Source organism: Macrobrachium nipponense, chromosome 17 (genome assembly GCF_015104395.2).
Source record: "Macrobrachium nipponense isolate FS-2020 chromosome 17, ASM1510439v2, whole genome shotgun sequence".
Taxonomy (NCBI): Eukaryota; Metazoa; Arthropoda; class Malacostraca; order Decapoda; family Palaemonidae; genus Macrobrachium; species Macrobrachium nipponense.
The window spans coordinates 83,727,239-83,749,738 of NC_087210.1; the positions used below are offsets into that span (position 1 = coordinate 83,727,239).

Below are 22,500 nucleotides of genomic sequence, written 5' to 3' on the forward strand. Positions count from 1 at the left end.
TAGCTGCTTCGCAATTGATCTCTATTTTTCTTGTATGATAGGCCAATGTTTTCTTCAGCTTTTGGTTCTGAGGGTTATTTAATATATTATCTGAGTGCAGTGGTGTATACAGATAGTCACTGTAGGTCCATTTTCCTGAACTCTTAAGATCTGTACATGATGGCTGAATCGATAAGTTTGAATTATACTAATGCTACTGCTTCTTATAAATCAATAGTTAATACTTGCTTTTCACTCTGGAAACTGATGCATTCTAAATAATAAGGTATCTATACCTTTACCGCCGCACGTTCTAATAATAATAACTTGGTAGCCATTTACTCGTCACTGTTATTTGTCCTGAATAAATCCTCCGGTGTAATGGCCGTCTTAGAACACATAAGCCTAGTTTTCCTTCAATGTTTTCACGATTCAAATTCGTGGGCCATGTCTCTGAATACTGACTATATTATTATAGTCTGTGCGTCGAGTATTCGAAAGATCTTGTCCATACTCCTAGTATCTATCAGATATTAAGTCATATGTTCATGTATCTCACTACCTTAGCTTTTCAAAAACCGAATATTCATATGTAACACATTAGACTGTAGCTTTTTTCCAACGAGAAGTCTATTTTTTCTTCTTCTTTTTTATTTTGCCTCTTCTGCAAGGTCTTATTGAGAACAAGGTACTCAGGTTCCAAATGATCTCAATTACCGTCAAGCTCGAATTATCTCGCCGCTCACACGCTTCGGAGGCGGGTCCATCGTATCCTCTGGGGTTTGACCCACCCGACTCTCCACCCCCCTTACTCCCCTTCAGCTTCCGCCCCACTTCACGCCCCCACCCTTTTGTTTCGCTTCGGGGGTGGGGGGACAGGTAAAAGCACACTACTCGGATGACCATTGAGTGGATTAGAGGTTCATTGGAGCGAGCGGCTCTACCGGGCTAGCGTGAGTGACCTCAGAACCTGGTTCAATGTGATTTACGAAATTCAGGTTGTCAGATAAAGCACTGGGGCTCTTTCGATGGTTACTCTAGGAAGTAATAGCTGAAGAGGGTGGACAGCAAGTTTGAAGAATAGGAGCGGAAATGGAGTTAAGTAAAAGGTTAAAAAGTGAGTACAGCTAAGGGCCAAAGTATATATATATATATATATATGTATATATATATATATATATATATATTATATATTTATATGTGTATATATATATATATATATATATATATATATATATATATATATAGTATGTCTGTTGGACCCTGCTGTATACTGCTACATATTTTCGCCTGGAATCCTTGTATACTGTTTTATATATATATATATATATATATATATATATATATATATATATATATATATATATATATATATATATATAATCCCAAGTCCACGAAAATGAATGAAAACTTATATAATACCTATTTTATGCAATTTAAAAAACATGCCTACATTTATAAAATAACTTTTATTTCAGATTAAAAAGTGAATTCTAAAATATGCTGTGGATCTTCTTTGCATATATATATGCTCACTCGCACACACACACACACACACACATATATATATATATATATATATATATATATATATATATAGTAGATAGATAGATAGATATATATCATATATATATATATATATATATATATATATATATATATACACATACACACACACACACATACATATACAACGCCAGGATTTCGAACGCAGGTACATTCATATCTGACTAAATGCATTCATTCTGCACACTCTTAGTCTAGAGGTAGAGAGGGGAGGCGGCCCCGAATTGGACGGAGACTCAATAAACGTCAGTGTAGTATTTCCAGACGCTTAACGTAGTTGCAGATTAGAACATATGAATGCACATTGGGGAATCACAACACACACACACACACACACACACACACACACACACATATATATATATATATATATATATATATATATATATATGTAATATATATATATATATATATATATATATATATATATATTATATATACACACACATTTTATATACATACAAACATACTGTATAATTATAAAAGAGAGAGAGAGAGTTTCGACCAGAAAATCGGCCTAATTCGAAAGGAAATTAGATTACCACCGGTAGTACTCAATTATTGTATAACTGAACCACCGAATTAAATTATACCACACTCTCGCCGGAAGATATACTTTGTATTCCACTGAATCACCTCGTGGTTTTTTTTTTTTTATAACGGAATATGTTTGAAAATTAACTTTCTATATATTATATATGTATGTATATATGATAATATATATATATTACATATATATATGTATATATGTATGTGTATATATATATATATATATATATATATATATATATATATATTACTCAGTCTCCAAAAGATTTTCTAACTAAATGTGGGATCTAAATACTTTTGTCTTCAATAAACATCATCGTTAAGTGATTCGCAGGTGACTGGGTTATATAACGTAAAACCAATTTAACAGAAGCTTTCGTAATTCACGTAAATAAATAGGCGGGTTGAATGTGCTGCTAAAAAGGGCTTTATTTTACTAAAACTAAAATGTGTCTCATAACTTAATGTATTCTTAGTATATATATATATATATATATATATATATATATATATATATATATATATATATATATATATATATACGTATATATTGTCAGATGCTTTAAATTATATCCATGAAGAATTTATTTTAAACTACTGTTAGTTTCATCACCTGATAAATCCAATTCAATTCCAGAAAAAAAAAAAAAAACGAATTTAAGACCACTCTCTGTACATAATAGAATTGCCATTGCCTTGAATAAAACTGACGACTCAATTATAAAATACTTGAATTGATGAAACATAACCGTTTCTCCTGAAACTAAACATCTTGAGTGTTTTCCGATATTTCAAACGAAACCAAATGAACTAAACTTATTGATTAGGAGCTAAATCCTTTTTTTTGAAGTCAGTTGAAATTGCAATTGTGGAGTTTCAGCTAAAAGGCAAAGTGGTAGGGGGTCGGTGATGCCACCTACCGCCCAAGAAAAGAATTACAGGGAAAAAGAAGAAGAAAATATACATAACAAATCATACACACAACCACACGAGTTTGCACAGACGGTTAAAAACTAGCATAAATATCTATAAATGTTATAAAACAAGACTTACAACGCAAAGACGTTCATAACCACATCGGCGAGTTATTACAATACAAATAATACAAAAATGCGTTCAAAGACACATGTTGCAATATGAATTAATACGGCCATTCAGAATTCATGGGAAATCAACAGACCGTCAATTCAAAACTTTGGGCTGAATCATATAGGTCTAGCAGGAAGGATCTTCAGTCTAGGCCTATGCACAATGGCGTGTTTGGTACCAAGTGAAGGAGAGGTCACCTAGCAAGCCAGGCTGACCTTTTTTTTATTTTGTTTTATTTTTTCCATAAATCTTTCGTGGCCACGTCATAAGGTGAAAATATAATTTAAGACTTATTTCTTGCAACCTGATTATTGATTTTTTTTTTGGGGGGGGGGGCAGTTTCAACGATCTTACGTGTACTTTCAAACAACAGTGATTCATTTAAACTTAACAGGAACTATTAGATGCAAAATCGTAGATGAAGATACTGAATTATTATTTGGGAATATGGTTATTTCTCCATTTTCATAAACGAATATAAACACAAATGCACACACACACGTAGTATATATATATATATATATATATATATATATATATATATACATACATACATACATTATAATGGTACTAAGCGATTAGAAGTCAGCAGCCGATTTCAAAACGCTTCATTCTTTATTGAGACAATGTCGTCTAATTACCAATGAGCAATTCTGAGTTTAATTTGTATAATTAACTTTAGCCCAAGGCTATATGTGTAACACAACTATTACTTGTTTGTAGTATGCTATACACCTAAAACGTATAGGCTAATTCAGTAATGTGTTCCCAGTGCACACCCTAGACTAATTCCACTTACAATAAAATCAGAGCATTTTAATCTGCATACCAACGTGGTTTGCACCATTAAAGTGAAACTGGATGAGAAAAATATTCATGAATAACATATTACTTTATACTAATACTGCGTATTACACCAAACCTGAACATTATGCTAATAATCAAATGGTATGGTGTTTGGGTCTCTTCATAGCAACCAACCCCCTCCATCATCGTCGCGTACCAATATCCAGTCATAAACATATCACATCACCTCGTTAACTGAACCTATTCATTATAGCTTATGTGACTTTAAAAAAAAAAAAAAAAATTGGATGTTGGGCTAACAACGAAATGCTGTTTTCTTTCCGTCCATTATTAGAATAAAAATGCTCTTTTCTTTTACAATTGACTTAAAACTACTAGTTTAACCATCTGCTGTAATAGTATCATCGATAATAATTTGTATGACACGTGTCACTTAGATAATAAAAAGTGTAATACAACTTGAGACACCATTTCAACTGGTGTTCAGGCCTAGGCCTAATCCTATAAGCCTATGGATAATTGGACACGGATTACTTTGTAATATATGGGATTTCTATCAAAGTTTTAACATTCAACGCTAGGCCTAGGCTTCAAATATGTTGCATTGCAACACGGTTAATTTACATAACTGCGCAACTAAGGCATATGGGACCAAATAAAAACACTTTCAAAGCTTACAGGAAAATTCATACATTACCATGTGTCGATTCTGTGGTTGCCGGAGTCATCAGCTTAACATAATATAAAAGTCACTACACACACGACCCACTTAAATATCACAAACACAACACAAACAAAAAACAAAAACAAAGTAATGACATGGAAAAACAAACAATGCACAATTAGAATTTTCGGTTTAGCTGCGCTACAAGTAGAGGAGGGGAAACCAAAACGAAAAAAATATGAAAAAAGATATAAAATCTACATTAAACACAAAGCCAAAAAATTAAAAACACGGACACACACCAGACCTATAAAATAAATCATTAAAAAAACACGCACTTACTTTTCAGTGGCTTAGGATTACTTTGTTTCCGCCGAGACATTGCACACGAATTGCGAGTTACACCATGCCACACGGACACATGACAACACACTCTTCCGCACGAAACAACAACCAACACACATCTGACGGCGGGAGGACAGACCGAAGAACAACAACTTTTGGGCAAGTTTCAAATCCCCGCCCCCAACGATGACGTCATGGATAATCCCCGCCTCCCTTTACGTGACGTCACACTTTGGGCAAGTTTCAAACGCCCGCCCCTCTACGGTGACGTCACAGGTAATCTCCGCCTCCCTTAACGAGACGTCACAGTTAGGGCAAGCTTCAAATCCCCGCCCCCCACGACGGGAACGTCACAGGTAATCCCGCCTTCCTTTATGTGACGTCATCGTTAAGCCACGCCCATATTTTCGCGACGTCACGGACTTTTCGTTAACTTGGAGAAAATAGTCGGCGTTTTCGATGTTTTGCTGAAAGTCACTCAAAGTCGCGAAAATACGACGATCTTATTCCGCGTGGGATAATAGTAACGATATATTATTGTTTATAAGGAAATCGCCGCTGAGAGATTTAGTGAATAGATGAATATGAACGATGACGTCATCGAGTAACAGCGTCAATTTCATGACGTCACACTTACCTCCGCCATCATGTCCAACCATTCGATCTTCGACGCCTTGACAGGTATTTGTGTCATTTATTCGGTGCCCAGCGATTTGCTTTTAAATTAAAGCCTCGCATATCGTCGTTGATATCATGGCTGACCTTCCGTGCGTGTCGTGCCCTTCGGAAATTCGCCAGCCGCCGAGATATCGGCGATTTCGTTGTGTCTTGCATTTTCTCTTAGGAAGCATTGCTGGAAGTCGTGTCACCGTGGAATTCCCTCCATTTTCTGCGAATATTCCGACTGTGTGAGAAGTTTTGCATGACAGTTGTGTGTTTTTCGGCGGTGAAGTGACGTACAGTGCCGTCGCTAAACCGTGTAAATAATAATTGTAGGGGTGAAGCCAGCGACGGGAAAAGCCAAACCTCCCCGTTTAATGGCGAAGAGATGCTGATGTGCCACATCGTGAGAGGGCTTGGGATTTCGACATTTTCTTGAAGTTTTATGAGTGCATAATTGCACTCTAGTGTATTATGTTAAGATATATGATAAATAATTCGTTATTTTAAGCATAAATTTGTGACTTCATCACGAAAATGTTGGTATGAAGAAGGAACGTCTGGCATATGTACTTGCTTACTTGTTGCAAGGGTCAACATTTTGAAAGTACGAGTTAATCAAATTGGTTTCTTTTGGTTATTTGATGTTTCATTTATGCAAATTAGCTGTAAAACTTTAATAATATAGAAGTACGATTATTATTATTTTAATTCATATGCGTAGGTTTAGTAATATATACAAATTAGATGTACGTTAGTCCGCAGTGCACGAATCCGCTATTTAAGATGTACGTACACAGACACGCATATATATATATATATATATATATATATATATATATATATATATATATATATATATATATATATATATATATATATGTGTGTGTGTGTGTGTGTGTGTGTGTGTGTGTATATATATATATACATATATTATATATATATATACATGTGTGTGTGTGTGTATGCATTTAGCCACTGTTTGTCAGAATGCATGTATACATATTCTAGTATGCATATCCTATTTTATTTTTATTGTCAATATTAAATTCAAATTAGTCTTATGCCTCAGGATATCTTGAAGTTTTGCCAGGTACCAATGTAATGCTATAGGATGGTGCCCTTAGAAATACTTTAATATAATATTTATATTCTGGAGAAACTTGTTTTTGTGTAAGCCTATATGTTTAATATGCCTAATGGATTCTTTTATCGACTAGATTATAATCAACGTTTAAGTGTAAACATTCAAATATTCATTTCAGTCATTTTTGAAATTGTAGTTAATAGTTCAGTTTCTATAGGTATTGCTACACTAATGGTACAAAAAACTTACTGTACGGGAAAAAATTGTACTGTATAATTCAGTACTTGGATGTCAGTGATACTCTAGTTTTCCTTATGCTAGTCATTATTTTATAAATTGAAAGTAGGCTACTTACTGGTTTGCTCGAATTCATCAAGATTAAGAGAAAAATTTAGAAGTGACATTATTTGATTATCATTATTATCGTTGCTGAAGTTTGCATAAAATTGCTTGTCATAGTTTCAAGTTAACATTTCTTGACTAACCTATCATAGGGTTACTTTTCTTATGACCACTGAAGGGGCTATTTCTTTGCCAATAAACCACACTTTTAGACCAGATCTTGTCATGGCAACTATTAGTACTTTTTTTGTAGATTTTAATTATAACTTGATATTGTAGTACACAGTTGTGTGTATTCTGTTTTCATAGTTTTTTTTATTCAGTACTGTACACAGTAGGGTGTATTTTGTATTTTCATATTGCATAGTTCGTCACTCAAATTGAGTTGCTGTCAGATTACAGCAAAGCCGAATGATAGAATTGTTTTACACAACAAGGTAGGATACCTATGTATGGATTTGTCAAAATACAGGATATAGTACATTACACAATGAATAGCCTACATTAGGTTTTTTGAATTACAGTAGTAGTACAATATTAATAACAGTGGTGCATCTATTTTATTTTAATCAGGAGTTCCAAATAGAAAAGCTACAGGAAGGTAAATGGTACAAGTGGAAAAGGTAGCAGCATTAGGGTTATCTCACATCAGAAGGAACAAAGCATGAATTGAGATTAAAAAGCAAGAACTCATTTGAATAATATCAACCTTATATATTCCTTCCCCCATGTTATGATCCATCTCGGTTCTAACTTTTGATTGTAAAACGTCTCTTATTCCCAAGTATAACCACTTAGTACACTCCAGTATTAGAGAGATACATCCTAGCCTAAAATGTCATATCCTATAGACTTCGGGTGGGCTTGAATAGATAAATCTTAACCTGACGTAGGGCATCACATCCTGCATACCCTTTATCTTTCTTACTTTTGCAGAAAGAGATACATCCTAACCTAGGGCATCATCTTACATCCTGGCATATTACCTACTGTTCTGTGAACCCTGCCCTGCCACCCTTAGGGTGGCCATTTTAACATCCTCCCCTCTAACTTTTGGCAGTTGAAGATCCTCCTTTGTGAGGTTTGCAATGGAGTACCCTGCCACTGAGTACACTCCAGTGTTGCAGCAAAGTAGCCTAACTTATGGTACTGCATAAGTGGAAGTTAAAATTATACATCCCAACTTGACCTAGAGTGCCATGACTGCCATCTTAAATTTGCACGATACATCCGAACCCAACCTACCCTGTGTTCTACTTCGCCAGGACCTTCCTCCACCCCTGAACCTTGCATATGCTGATACATCTTAACATTTTGCACTGTGCTGTACATGGCCTTGGGGCTTCTCACATCCCTGGACCCCCACAAAGGGATGCAGACCTCTTTGTTATTTATCGTTATTGTTAGGCATGTAAACCTCTTTATTACATATTTATGTCGGTATTGTTTTATTAAGTGGCTAATGAAAAATGTCTCTTAAATGTGATGGAGGTTATATTTATCATATTGGTATGGAGTGTGCCCTCACTACTCTTGAAAAGCTTAGTGTATATAATTTTGAAATTATTTTTTAAAAGTACCATATTCAAATTAACTTTTTGGTCCTCAGGTAATGTAGTACTGTGCTGTACACCGTATTTTTGTATTAAGCCTACTCTTTCTTAATTCATGATGCATTTGCAATGCTCTACAGTGAGTTAGTTATCAGTAATGTTGAAGTGTACTACATAATCAAAATATAAAACAAAAGCTAGCATTATTGAAACCACTTCAGGTTGTTAATGTTTGCAGTGTTTCTTGCAGGTGTCACACTAGAAAGCAATGGTGGACTGATGGTGCAACAGTTACTAGATTCACCAGGGCTAATCCAGAATACTGTTACTATTTCCGGCACACCTTCGACAGCCACTTCTAACAGACCTACCTGTGGCCAGCTTACTTCGTCGATTTCAAATGCGTGTACCACTATTAGTAAGTGCAGTGTTACAAAGTAAACAAAATGATTAGTTATTGTTCGTGACCATATGTTACACCTTCTCTGGCTAGTTAGTTTTTTTTTTATCTTGAATGCAGCTAATGAACTTGGATTACAGTATAACTTAACTGTACTAATATCCTATGTGTTAGTATTATGATTATTACATTGGGGTTACTGTTTACATAATTTAATACAGTTTGAATGTGCTTTGATCATTGCATTTATAACACTTCAATTGGACTGGTGAAGTATAATGAATGCAAAATTTTTTGTCTGATATTTCAGGTGAAAGCATTCCATTGGATGACGATGATGTGTTCCAGTGTGGCAGATGCAAACAAAAGTTTTCCTCTCTTGACCATTTCATGGTCCATAAACGAGACCACTGTGCAGGTTAGACAGAATGTATTTTCGTACCCTTCTACATGTCATTTCTTAACTGATCAGAATTCTTTACTCATATTGTTCTGCTTTCTTCAGTTTGCCATGTTCTTTGCTAGGCTACCATATTATAAGTGATGCATTTTGAAAATAGATATCTATAATCCAGATATAGAAATTGTTTGGAATTGTTGTTGCTTGTGTTATCACATGTTAGAGTTTGATCTCATATGCAACAAGGGTTAATATGTTGTTGTAACCTTTAGAATTATACTAATAAGTAACAGAAGCACAGACCATTACAGTATCCCACACTAATGAACTATTTTGGGTTTTTGGGATTCCATTAATGTCAGTGATAGAAAAAAATTAGTTGGTGGTTGGGTCTCTCATAACAGTGATTGTCATGCATAAGTCCTATGCAACAATTTAAGTTTTAAAGTCACAAATCAAAGAACCTGCACTTGCACGTAACATATGAATAAATTGTATAAGTGTTTTACTATTCATATTGTCTTTAACATCTTCAGCCACTGTGTCAGAGAAAGATTTCAGGATTTTTGTGTGTAAAAATTATTGGCAACAAATGTATCGATGTTTATTTTACTTTCTAAATGAATAGATGTACAGGCAACCTAGTTGATCATTTACGATGCATGCACAGTGGGTACTCGAGAATATTAACAATAATAAACAATGACTTAGATAATAGGACAGTTTATAAGAGTAACAAAAGATGTCCATGTTTTGACAGCAGTGCCAGATGACGCAAGCTATAGGATGGTAGTCTTGTTTTTAAAATTTACATATGTAGATATCTACTGCATGTTAACCATGATTAATATTCACAGCATAGTGTTCAAGATTAATATTCACAGCACAGTCTTGATGGTTATACAAGATATGTAACAAGATAACAGTGGAGATTCAAACCAGTAACAATGATGTGGGTCATTTGTGTGCATGCCTGCTCGTCTTTCTCATTGTACTTATCCTCAAGAATTCCTATGTCTGGACTAAATTGTTATCTTGACTAAGAGTTGTCAAAGTAGAGATCATGAGGTATTTGAAAATGGTCAACAAAGCTAATTAAAGCAAAGAGGAGCCTCCACTACCAGAAATGGGATCATTTTGTGGTTTGGTAGCAGTGGCAGGAACATTCTTCTCTTAGCTAATTTCACATTGCCTCTATTTTATTAGGAAGAATGGCAGCCTTGTGTATTTGGCCTGTAACCCTTCTAAAAATGCCAGAGTACATCATGAAATACCTGCATTCTCTTTGTGTTAAACTTTTAAACCAGAAAAATGCATGATAAGAGCAGAAGCATGCAGTATGATTCAATAATTTGTGGAAATACCATACTATGTAGTTTAAAACTGGTGTTTAGCTGTTTAATGAATTGAACAGTTCTGTCTGTAATAAAATAATACTGTTAGCAACAAAGAGGCTAACTTAGTCTTGCATGAAGTATGGGGTAGTAAATTAATTTCAAAGGAATCAAATCAAGATGCTGTATGGTCACCAGGAACCAGACCACAGAGTCATTTCTGGAGGAAGATATGCAGCAAACATATCTATAGTACTTAAGAACAAAAATTGCATAGAATGGTGGTGAGAGATCTTGGATGTCTTATTCTGCCAAATGAAGATTTTTTTATCACCAAAGTTAGCAGGATCATCACTATTCATTGCAGAGTACTATGTAATAGTTGTCCACTTAACTGTAGTAGAAAGTTTCAGAAGTATTGGGTTGTTTTTATATAAACTAATTTTTACAGCCATGCACTGTACTGTACTGTATTTATTTTTTCTCTCCAGGAAAGAATAGTGGCTTACGAGTTGTACAGACAACCTCAGCACCCCAACAGCCAACTGTTACCGCTAGTGCCACAAGCTTTGAAAGTGAAAACTCCTCTCTTGCCAATCAAATACAAGTGCAGGTTCAGCCTCATCAGTCTACGGTAAGAATTATTCAAACAATTCCTGTTCAAATTCATGGGCATATATACATATATACTGAATAAATTTTCCAAGCATAGTAGTTGAAAATAATTAAAATAAAAGATGCAAATGAAATGAAAGGTTTATATGGAAATGAAGAAGAAATAATTCATGTGTACAGAATGGTTGATACCCTATCTAAAAATCAAATTTTCTGATGTATGATATTATTCATATGCAAAACAGTTGGTACATGAGTATAAATTTTGACTCTGTCAAAGTTGATTTCAGTGAATGCTTTCAGTTGTCATAGTTGATTTCAATGAATGCTTTCAGTATAAATAAAGATCAGTGTTTACATTGCTTTATGATGTGGAGGGATGGCCTGCCTATGTACAGTTACTCATTAGAATTATTAGCCTTTATTGCTGTGGTTAAAAAAGATCTTTGAACACACTGGGCTCACAGAATAACAGATATATAGGTGCCCAATATAACATTTATACTTTGAATTATGATCTAAATACATCAAACACAAAACTATAAGGATGGCAAGAAAAGAAAGTTCTCAGGACCAAAATCTCTAAAGATCAAGTGTCAGGGAAGGCCGTGGTATTGATGATATTTATGAAGAGAGGTAGAAATGCAGTGAGGAGCGATTAGTCAATTGACATAAATCAACAGTAATGCTGAATGGGGCCATAGTAATAGTTGTATGTTTTATTCTTGTATAGAAATGTTTTGAAAGGAATTACAGTTGGTGTATAAAAGGACTACAGTACTTTGTATTTTCATTAAGAGTAAGCGTTGGCTTCACCTACAAACCAATATGTACAGTGCTTTTATTTTGCTTAATGTATGTGTCTCAAACACTCCAAACATGGAAAAAAGATGAATGAGATCAGTTGCTACTAACAACTGGTGCAGAGGTGGTACTCAGGAAGTTCCCCTCAGATCTTGGGTAGCAACTAGTATCCTTAATTACAAATGTCAACTCTTGTTATTCACAGGTTTTTCCTAGTCCTTAGTCTGCCTAAATTGGTATTGCTAACTTTCATATTTTGTTTAATTCATGCTCTCATTCCTTTGAGGTTTTCTTAGCTAGTTTTGTGAATTTATAAAACATTCTGGAGGCTTGTGAACGTGCCGTAGAGTGTTGTAATGGCCATGTTGGATGTATTCAAGAATCTGAAAATACCCTTGCTCTTTTACTTAAAGTGCATTGGTTTAAATTGGCATGAAAGTTAAAAGGGAGTATTGGGTTTTGACTAGCTTTTCTTTGTTTAAATGGCATTTAGCTTTTCTCTGTATATGTAATTATGTAGATTTATGTATATATTTACTTAAGCATTTTGAACACTGCATTTATGGGGCATTGAGCCTACTAGTTGGTCCAAAATCCTGAAGGAGACTTAGCTGAGCACTATCTATGTGCCACCTAGTGGTAGAGGCCCATCTTATCCTTTTTCCTGTGTATTTGGAGTGTTTGGGAATTCATGAAGGTACATGAAAGGCTAAGTAAAAGGAATGAGTTGGTATAGAAGCAATTTATGATGTAATGAAAGATTTAATTACTATTAATGCCCCAAGTGTTATTTAGGATTAATTTTTAATAAAGTTTACCTACAGCAGGTATCTGCAGGATACACAAGAAGAGAGCTCCATTCTCCAGACATTATTGTTAGTGAATCAGAGTTACTTCCATTCACAATTGAAGCTACTCAGGTAAGTGGTGCTGTATCTATATGAAGTGGTTTCAGGTGTCATTTATATAATGCAAACAGTATACAGATGGAACGTGATTATTATTATATTTATTTAGATTTTGCCTGTTTGGATTCCTTTTTCCTAAAAAGACAAGGGTGTAATCCACTTATAGAAAGTGAGGGAAATTAGATTTACACTCCTGCAGCATATATGTAGGTATCTTCTGTGAATGATGTAATGCTATAGTATTTATAAGTATGTAATGTGTATCCATGAGGAAGAGTTGACATCATGATTTCCTTCTAACAGGAGGATTCTTATTAAAGTGAGTAAAAGTTTTTATGTATCCATTACAATATTGTATGTCCCCGGGGGATTTGCGTGTGCCTAGTTTTCATGTTTTTGATACAACAGAAAACATCCTTGACAAAGTAGAAGTAGTATGGAGTCCCAGGACTTCTGATGGTGATCACAGGGCAGTGTTAGTAGATGCTACCAACATGAATGATCTGCAAAGGTATAAGCCTCACCTGGTCAGTGGCTAATTCTGCCAGCTAACAGGTGATGTTAGAATTAAGTTTGCTCAATGCGTATTACCCAAAGAATGTGAGTGGTACAGGGTTTTAAGTAACTGATCCTGAAAGATGTATTGAGGCACATATGGTTAAAGTCTTTGCTGAAAATAGCAAACAGGGAGGCAGCAAGAAGCTCAAAGTAGTATAAAATTTTGTAGCCATGCAGCATAGTGTGTGTATTATCTGTTTACATAAAGTACTAATAAAATTGTAAAAATATATACATGGAAACTATTATGGAATTATTGTTTATTATAAAGCAATAGTTTCCACCTCCTGCTGACATTTCTTAAAAGACAGACACAAAAAGTTAATCCAATCTAATAAGGAAAGTAAGGATTGATTAGCTTATTGTAAAATATCAGGATTATAATGTTTATGTAACTAAAAAAAAACACAGTTTTTTTACTCCATGCAGACTGATCATAGACGTTAGCCTAGCTTGGTGTACCGTAAAGTATATCCTTTCAGAGGTGTTGGTTAAGCTAACCTATTGCAATGAAACCCCAATAATGATGATGGAAGACTTAACAAGTGGGTAATGGATGCACCACCCAAGAGTTATGAATGAAATTAGCCTTTTTACTCAGGACTTCCACTAATATTGTTACACTGTAATACCTCTACTACTTGCAATTACTTTAAGTTACAATGCTGTATTATGTATAGTAGCTGTTGGAAACTGTACTGTATGTTATTCAATTGAAATGCCTAGATTTACTGCCTTGACCATAGTCTTTATGACTGAGTCAAAGCTTTATCATTACTGATTTTCATGAAAACTTCCCATTTTTTATTCCGTAGGTATTACCCCTAACTGGAAATCTGCAAACTACTAACTTTTTGCCTGTGTCCAGTGGGACTAAAGTTTTATCATCAGCTGTGTCTCCACTTTTAACCACAACAGCATCTATCAGCTCTCCTTTGGTAGGTTTTTTTTATTGTATAATCTTCCCTGATTTTGATTTTTTAGGTCTGCTTAAGAGCAAGACCCCATGTTAGCACAAGAATGGCTTAATCTATAGATATATAGGTTTTAAGTGGCAGTTATGTCACTCATGTATTTTACTCCGTTAACCATCCACAGCACTTATTTTTCTTAGGAGTTTTGTTTTCTGTTTTTTTCTTCAAAAGGCTCTTGTTGATTTAATATTGAGCAGAATTGAAGTAAATCAAGCATATGTATATATTTAGGACTTCTGAACTTTTCTGAAAATAATGTGAATTGACATTTAGTTTTATGTTGATAATGAGTATGAAGTGTAAGTTGCCTTAGATATGCCAATCTCTTTAGAATGGGAAAATTATTAAGCAGAAAACAAGATTTCACACTTATAGCTTGAAATATCAGGAAAGAATTAAATAGAAGGATAAAGTAATCAGCACAATTCATGCAGTACAAGCATTGTCATCTTCTGATCAGTTTCAAAATAATTATCCCAAAAGCTATAGTCCTGTTATGAACAACTGAGGAAGATTATTAGATAGATGTTAGTGTTTCACATCCATAATGTAACATTAAATGTCTTTTAATATAAGGTATAGATGAATGGAGTTTTCTGAACTTGTACATTCCTTTGCTAAAATTCCTGTAATTGATTAGACAATGGAACATCTTAAACCTTGCCAAGATTGACAGATTCCAAACCTAACTTAGAGTAGAAAATATGAGTTGGCAAATGAAATCAGTTCACCATTAGTTGACTTTGGAGAAAGAACAAATCTATGGCACACATGTCTGAATGCAGGGCTTGAAATAGGAAGGTGTTCAAATTTTAAGGAGATGTTTTACAAAGATGGGAATGCCACCTGCTTTTTTGTGTTAGGCTCTAGATTCTTTTTGTAATGCAGTAATACTGGTTACTGCTCATTCTTAATTTTATGCTGTAGACCATGTTCTATTGCTGTATGTAACTTTTTTTCTCTTCCTTTTTGGCAGGATGTAGTTGGGTCAAGTTTGTCTCCAAGTCAGACATTAACAACAATTGTTGGAGGAGTTGAGGAAACAAATGAGGGGGAGGAGGGCGACAATGGTACCATTACTAATCATGTTGAAGTTACCTTGGAAGAAAAAGATGATGTTGCTTGTTATAATCATGAATTCTTCCATGGTGGAATGGCAAAAACTGCTACAAGTAAAAGTGACACTGTAAAAACAAAGGTAAATTCTTGATATTGTACTTTCATTTAGTGACTTGGCACTGAAAACACTTAAAATTATGTTTGTATATTTAATGAATAATACTTTATTTAGTATTAGTGCACTGACATACTAGGACTATCATTCTTTTTCAGTAAATACAGTAAAAGTCCATTTGTTCATGAAACTTACCTGTCAGATATATATATAGCTGTATTTTCTGAAGTCCGACAGAATTTCAAAAACCTCCGGCACACGCAGTGGTTGGCCAGGTGGTTAGTACCCATTCCCGCCGCTGGGAGGCGGGTATCAGGAACCATTCCCGTTTTCTATTCATAATTTTTCTGTCGCCGGTACTGGAAACACCTGTTTTCAGTACCTCCGTCTTAGGATTTTGGAAACTTCATTGCCGCTAAGTATCCTGATTGTCTTTTGATTTATTTACTTGGATTTGTGGCTAGGCATACGCTATCTTAAATTGATTTGAATTTGATTCATTTTTGCATAAGATATCTGAATCTAGATAGGGTGTGGCTACTGAAAGCTTCGGTAGATCCGCCCTTAGTATGCACGAGGGGTATGGGTCTTGCTTCTTTGTGGAGACTTTGTCTAATTCCGTAAGAAAGAAGTATGATTCGTATGTACACAATTATTCAGTAAACAAAAGTCAGGGTAGTGAACCTGCTAATCTACCTGTAGACTTCTTTTTGCCTAACCCTGTAGTATGCCTACGGGCTATGAATATGTCTGCGAGAGGTGCTCGCTCTCCTTCATTGTTGTGAAGAGTGCTACTTCTGTAAATGATACACCCTGTAGTGTTGCCTTCGGGCCCTAAGACAGTGTCTGGAGAGGGTATTGCCCTTTCTCTGATACTCTCTCGATTCGTAACTTAGAATCGAAAGTGCTTGCTTTAGAGCAAGAGTGAAGTGGCTAAGTGCAGTGACAGGTGCCCCTTGTGTAGTGGAGGGTGCGTCAGATCGGCCTTATTTCGCCTCTAGGCCGGGACCTCTGCTTGACTCCCAGGAACAGGGAGAGAGCATGTCGAAAGCCGAAGGAGGGTTATGAGGAACCCCCACCAATCTGACGTGCCTTCGGCAGACCTGAAGATACTCCCAGGCTGCCAAAGTGCGTGCATGTGCACGAATCCTGAAGGATTGCTTCTCGTCCTCCGAAGCGTCCTCCCCGCGCAGGGGTTGGAGCTTTCGGAAGGACTCGCGCCCTCTAAATAGAAGCTTTATAGAGGAGGACGCTTCACGTTTCTCTCTCTCTCTCTCTTGTCATGCGTTTCAGTGAGAAGTAATAAGGCGAACGTCGCCTGAACATGTGTACGTCTTTCCACTGAGAAATACGAAAAAGAAGTCGTAGTAGCAGGACACTTTTGAGCGTGGACGTCCGAGCTTTGTTCTGTGAAAATAAGAAGGCGTTCCCTCGCCCCTCGTATTCTTACACGATCAACCCTTCTCCTGAGACTGCTTCGTGCAGTTGGATTTTTTTCCGAGATGTATCTCGCTCTTCCCCGAAGGCAGTTTCTCTCGCTTGTTTTGAAGCCTGTCAGGAGCGTGACGCTTTTCTGCACGCTTCTTTGAACGCTCGGCTTGGACGGGATGCTCGGATGGACGCCAAGCGCGCGCCAGTGGACGCCGAGCGTGCACCAGCGCACGCCAGGTGTGTCGCCTGGCTGAACATTTCTGTTGAACTCTTCAAGCTCTTGTTTCAAATTTGGGCCTAAAGAATTTTTACCTCTACCTTCGGTGATACCTTCTACCTCACCTGCAAAGAATGTGAAGTAAGCAGTGCTTCAGAGGAAGCTTAAAGTGAACAGGCAACTTCGTCTTCGAAACCCAGCAAGACATCGGGTTTCGTGAATTCAAGAGGTCTCTGTCAATTAATATTGCTTTTCGCAAAGGTGGATGGAGTTTAGGAAAGCTCAAGGGAAGATCTCGTTTGCTCTACCGCAGTCAAGACTTTGTGATAAGGCAGTTACGGGTTATGTAAAAGCTCGACGTCCTGCACGTCATGACGCTCGACTACGTTCGGTAGGATTCTTGCCAAAGCACTCATCAAGAGGACGCTCTTCAGGAAAGTGCAAGACAGGACTTCCTTTGCCATACTGCCAATAAATTTAAGTTGCAAGTTTTTTAGTCCATCTGAAAGGGCTTTTCAGATGGTAGATTTTGTTAGTTCCTAAGTTCAGGACTACGCTGCCGAAGTTGAACATCGGGGTCCTACCTGCCGAAAGCCCAGTCTCTTATCAGGATTCTTGCCCCTTCCTCGATTGATACGGGAATGGGAAAAATAATATGCTCGACTTCCTGGATTACGTTTTGTCAATTCAGTGACTTTCCCCCATTGACAATATACTATCGTTTTGTCAATAAGTGGGTATCCCCTCATTGACAAAATATCTCTTTGTCCCGTAAATGGGTTAGTTCTCATTGACAAACATCTCAATAACTTTATATTGTGTAAGCGGATAAGCTCTTTTTGACAAGATTCGTAAGAGCCCTCATTCATCAATCGCAGACTCGTACAAGTAATAGACTTGTAGACTACGTCAATGAACGCTTATGTCCAATAACATAAGAAGCTTGAGCTATCCGCTTCGATTCTCTAAGATTTGTTCAATAAACTTGCCTGTCAGATATGTATGTAGCTGTGTTTCCAAATTCAGCTATAGACATGTCTGCCAGGTAAGTATGAACAAACTTTTATTGTATCATAACAATTTCATATTTTGCCTTGCATTTTTTTTTTTACTACTGGTTGGTTCAAGTCATATACGCTTGCTGTAGTTACCTCTTCGGATGACAACCGAGAGGTCTATTGTCTTTTATTTTAAGGGCATTTAATCGTTACTCCCTGCAGCCTACCAGGAGTTTCCGATTTTTCTTTTACCGTTGTATGATAGTGTTATGACGACACAAACGCACTTCTATATTTAGCGCCTTCTGTTTCGCTTTAATATACCAGCTTGAGAGTCTCTTTCTGCTCAAAAATAACGGACCTATTTCTTCGTAGAATAGAGTAGCTGGCAACCCACGCATAACGGTAAGAGATGACGAATGTAAGCTGCTGCTGTCACTGTCCGGTCCGCAGCGTCCGCTCCAGTCCAACCGAGCCAGTCCCAGCTCGTTTGCTGTCATGCGCGGTAGGTTACGTCTCTCTCTCGTGCGGGATTGACTGACTAACTGTATCTCTGCCCTACAATCACAGACTTTAGCCTAAGATTGAGGGGATTTCTTACATGAATGAATAAACATTGCATTCGTTTTGCCTTACTATGTTCAACAGATATCTCTTAATCCTTTCGGTGCTCGTTACCGCACGGTATAGGACTACGAGTCTACCGCAACATTGCACTATTATATGCTCTCCTGCTTAGGCAAAGCGCAGCCTTATTAGGGAAGTAAGCATAATCAGGGAGGGAATGGATGAGCTTGCTGGGGACCATTTCCTTCCTGAAGAAGTTTGTTTCCCTCAATAGACTGCAATTCAGACCTCTACAGTTTTTTCCTACCGGGAAACTGAAATTTTATTCAAGATCTAGGAATGATTCTGAACATCTCTCAGTGCGTCAAATATCACCTGAGGTGATAGAAAGAAGGTGCCGGACATCTGGATAGGGTTTCAGATGTCCTGGATCATAATCTGAAAGAAGTAGAAGCAATTCGGTCGTCCCTCCAGTCCTCGAAACGAGTTTTTGGAACCAGTGGTCCAGATCAACTCTGATATTCCACAGCTCTCTCATATCTTAAGAAGTATCTTCTCTCGGTCCCTGTTCGAGTTTACGAGAAAGAGCCTATTATAACAAGAGGCGTAGAATGTAACGATCCTCTAGAGGTTCGTTACAGGATTGCAAAAGTCCGTACGAATCATCTCAATCGACGGCAGCAACTACTGACTTCCGAGTGGAATCTTTCTTTAGAAGTATGTTGAGAGTTGTGGAGATTTTAGGGACGTCCTTTCATTCATCTCTTCGCTATGTTGAGGACGAAGAGGCTTCTTCTTCTCTGTTCCCTTATTCTCGATCCGGGATTGGTACCATTAAACGCCATCCTATGATATTGAACGGGGATGGATGTTTAGTCTCTTTTTCCCCGTTTTTTCAAAGCTTAGAAATGTAATAATCTGATTTATGACGTCACAGGGAGCAACAATGATGCTGATCGCCCCATGTTGGCCTTCAGATCCTGGATTCACAGACGGTCACCGTCCTTCCTAGTTCACTTTCCAAGGACCTTTTCCGAGAGAGTCGGTCTACTCTAACTCGAAAGGTACCTATAACCTCTCCGCTCTGAGTCTGACTACATTCAGACTATCGAGATGTTGACAGGAATAAGATTACCGTCTTCCCTTTCCGTCTGAAGAATGGGATAAGCTGGCAGTCACAACTATTAAAGAATACGCAAATATGTTGTTGACGGCCTTTGGGCTCAGAGATTTGCTTCTGTCAAACAACAAAGCCCTTCATGATCTTTGAGTTCTGTGGAATCTTGAAACTCGCTCACCATCTACTTTTTGTCTCACCTGTTTTCCCGGAGTCAGACACTCGTGCGAGATCAGGCGACATTTAGTAGCCCTGAGTTTCTTGTTGACGAAGTCGGTTGTGTTGATACACCCCCAATGATCGTGTAACATGAGACCAGGTTGGACTGTCAAGCATTCGTCCTTCGGGACTGAATCGCCTTTTTGCTCCTCGCTCCTTTCTCCTGGCACCAGAAGCTCGAGTCAGGAGTTGCTCAGGAGTTGATTCGCTGACGACGTTGGGTTGCGTTGATACACCCCCCAAGGTTTGCTTAGATTGAATCGCCCAGGCAGACCAGACACTCGCCCTTCAGCGAAGAATAGTGCCTTATGGTCTTCAGGGTACAGCCTTGCTGTCCTTGATTCGTCTGACTGGTCAACTGGTCGGTCACCTGACTTTAGTACAGACGGACTGACTGTGCATGTCCAGATTGAAGCTTTCAATATGGAACTTAGACGTAGTCTGAAGTTCTTGATGTCAAAGCATTCGAACCTCTCCTACCTGTTAACTTCTTGCATGTGATCAGGAAGGCCTTCTTCTAACCACCCTAGATACGACAAAGAGGGTTAGTGAGATTTTAAGCCATTGTCACAAGTTTTGGCTTTAGAGAACACAAGGCGGTGTGCTCTCTAAGCCTTCCGTTGTGGCCTAAGAATGGAAACCCGTCTTGTCCTTGGGCCAGGAGCTTGGAATCAAGGATGGCACAAGTTAGTGGGCAGGAGCCAGAGAGAGTCCTGTGCCCTGTCAGGTCTCTCAAGTTTTATCTACATAAAACTCAAGAAAGTCGAAGTCATTCGGGCAATCTGCAGTGTTCCGAAAAAGACCAGACTTGCCCATATCGAAGAACACCCTGGCTTTAGTGTTAAGGAGTTCTTTCAAAAGGCTCCTTCATTGTGTTTCACAAAGATTTGAAATCTTTTGATCTGAATGCTCACGAGGTGAGGGCGCGGACCTTGGGAAGCATTTCAACAGAGCATGGCACTCAGCAACATCCTGAGTACCATGTTTTAGCGAAGCAACTCTGTGTTCACTTCACACTCCCTGCGGGATGTGAAGATGGTATATGAGATCTGCTGCTCGCTAGGGCCATACGTGTCTGCAGACACAATCTTGGGGGCAAGAAGTACCACTCATCCTATCCTGTAGAAAATGGTTAGGAAGAGCACTTAATTTAGTTGTTGAGTCGCCGCCAAGGGCGACTTCTTAACTCTTAAGCCTTAGTTAAAACACCTTAACTTTGGCTAGGTTGGTCAGGTGGTTATATATATCAATATATATTATATATATATATATATATATATTATATTTATTTATTTTACTTCTTAGCCCTCATGGTATGGTTAATATGGTCTAGTCACGTCGTGGTCTCACCCCTGTTGACAGATCATCTGGAGTGCACCAGCTATATAGGTCTCTACCTCGCTGGCAACTCTAGTAGCACAAGCAGACTTACGTGGCAGTAACCACGAAGCCAGCTATGCTAACAGGTGGAACCAAGATGTAAATCATCTGCATGCATTTGTTTCCCAAATCCTTCTATTCTGTCCCTTCCCACCTCCAACGGTGGGATTCAGCTATATATATATCTGACAGGTAAGTTTCATGAACAAAATGATATTGTTATGATACAATAAAGTTTCTTCATACTTACCTGGCAGATATATATAATCAAGTACCCACCCACCTCCCCTCAGGGGACAGTGGAAATAAAAATTATGAATAGAAAACGGGAATGGTTCCTGATACCCGCCTCCCAGCGGCGGGAATGGGTACTAACCACCTGGCCGACCACTGCGTGTGCCGGAGGTTTTTGAAATTCTGTCGGACTTCAGAAAATACAGCTATATATATATCTGCCAGGTAAGTATGAACAAACTTTATTGTATCATAACAATATCATATTTCTCATCATCATTTAATCAGAAAACCTGATGGTGTGGCAATTTCTCATCATCATTTAATCAGAAAACCTGATGGTGTGGCAGTTGGATCAAAAAGTCCCATTCCAGACTAAAGCTATTGAGCTTACACCTTTCTGCCAACTGCTACATTTTAAAAATAGTTAGAGCACCTCGCCAGTTTGAGGTTTGCACTGATACTGACATCATGATTTCAGCTTCTCTAGTAAAATGCAATACGTATTTTAAATGATACATTACAGTCC

General features: G+C 37.4%; 2 protein-coding genes across 4 annotated transcripts in view; one reads left to right on the top strand and one right to left on the bottom strand.

Moving 5' to 3' along the window:
• Window positions 1–5,133, bottom strand: part of LOC135196388 (zinc finger protein ush-like) — a 591,971-nt gene extending 586,838 nt beyond the window's left edge. Inside the window, exon 1 of the mRNA XM_064223186.1 lies at window positions 4,997–5,133. Within this exon, the coding sequence (XP_064079256.1) occupies window positions 4,997–5,036 (40 nt within the window). The 5' untranslated portion in view covers window positions 5,037–5,133. The remainder of the gene's footprint in view (window positions 1–4,996) is intronic.
• A 350-nt stretch (window positions 5,134–5,483) lies between these two features.
• LOC135196389 (zinc finger protein 341-like) overlaps window positions 5,484–22,500 on the top strand; it is a 50,483-nt gene continuing 33,466 nt past the window's right edge. The window contains exons 1-7 of one of the 3 annotated variants that reach the window (XM_064223192.1): window positions 5,484–5,680; window positions 8,892–9,059; window positions 9,352–9,459; window positions 11,267–11,409; window positions 13,019–13,114; window positions 14,476–14,598; window positions 15,611–15,832. In XM_064223192.1, coding sequence (XP_064079262.1) covers window positions 5,647–5,680; window positions 8,892–9,059; window positions 9,352–9,459; window positions 11,267–11,409; window positions 13,019–13,114; window positions 14,476–14,598; window positions 15,611–15,832 — 894 coding nt within the window. In that variant the 5' untranslated portion in view covers window positions 5,484–5,646. Of the gene's footprint in view, window positions 5,681–5,758; window positions 6,267–8,891; window positions 9,060–9,351; window positions 9,460–11,266; window positions 11,410–13,018; window positions 13,115–14,475; window positions 14,599–15,610; window positions 15,833–22,500 lie in introns of those variants that run through there. The other 2 variants (XM_064223190.1, XM_064223191.1) reach the window with 2 other exon arrangements.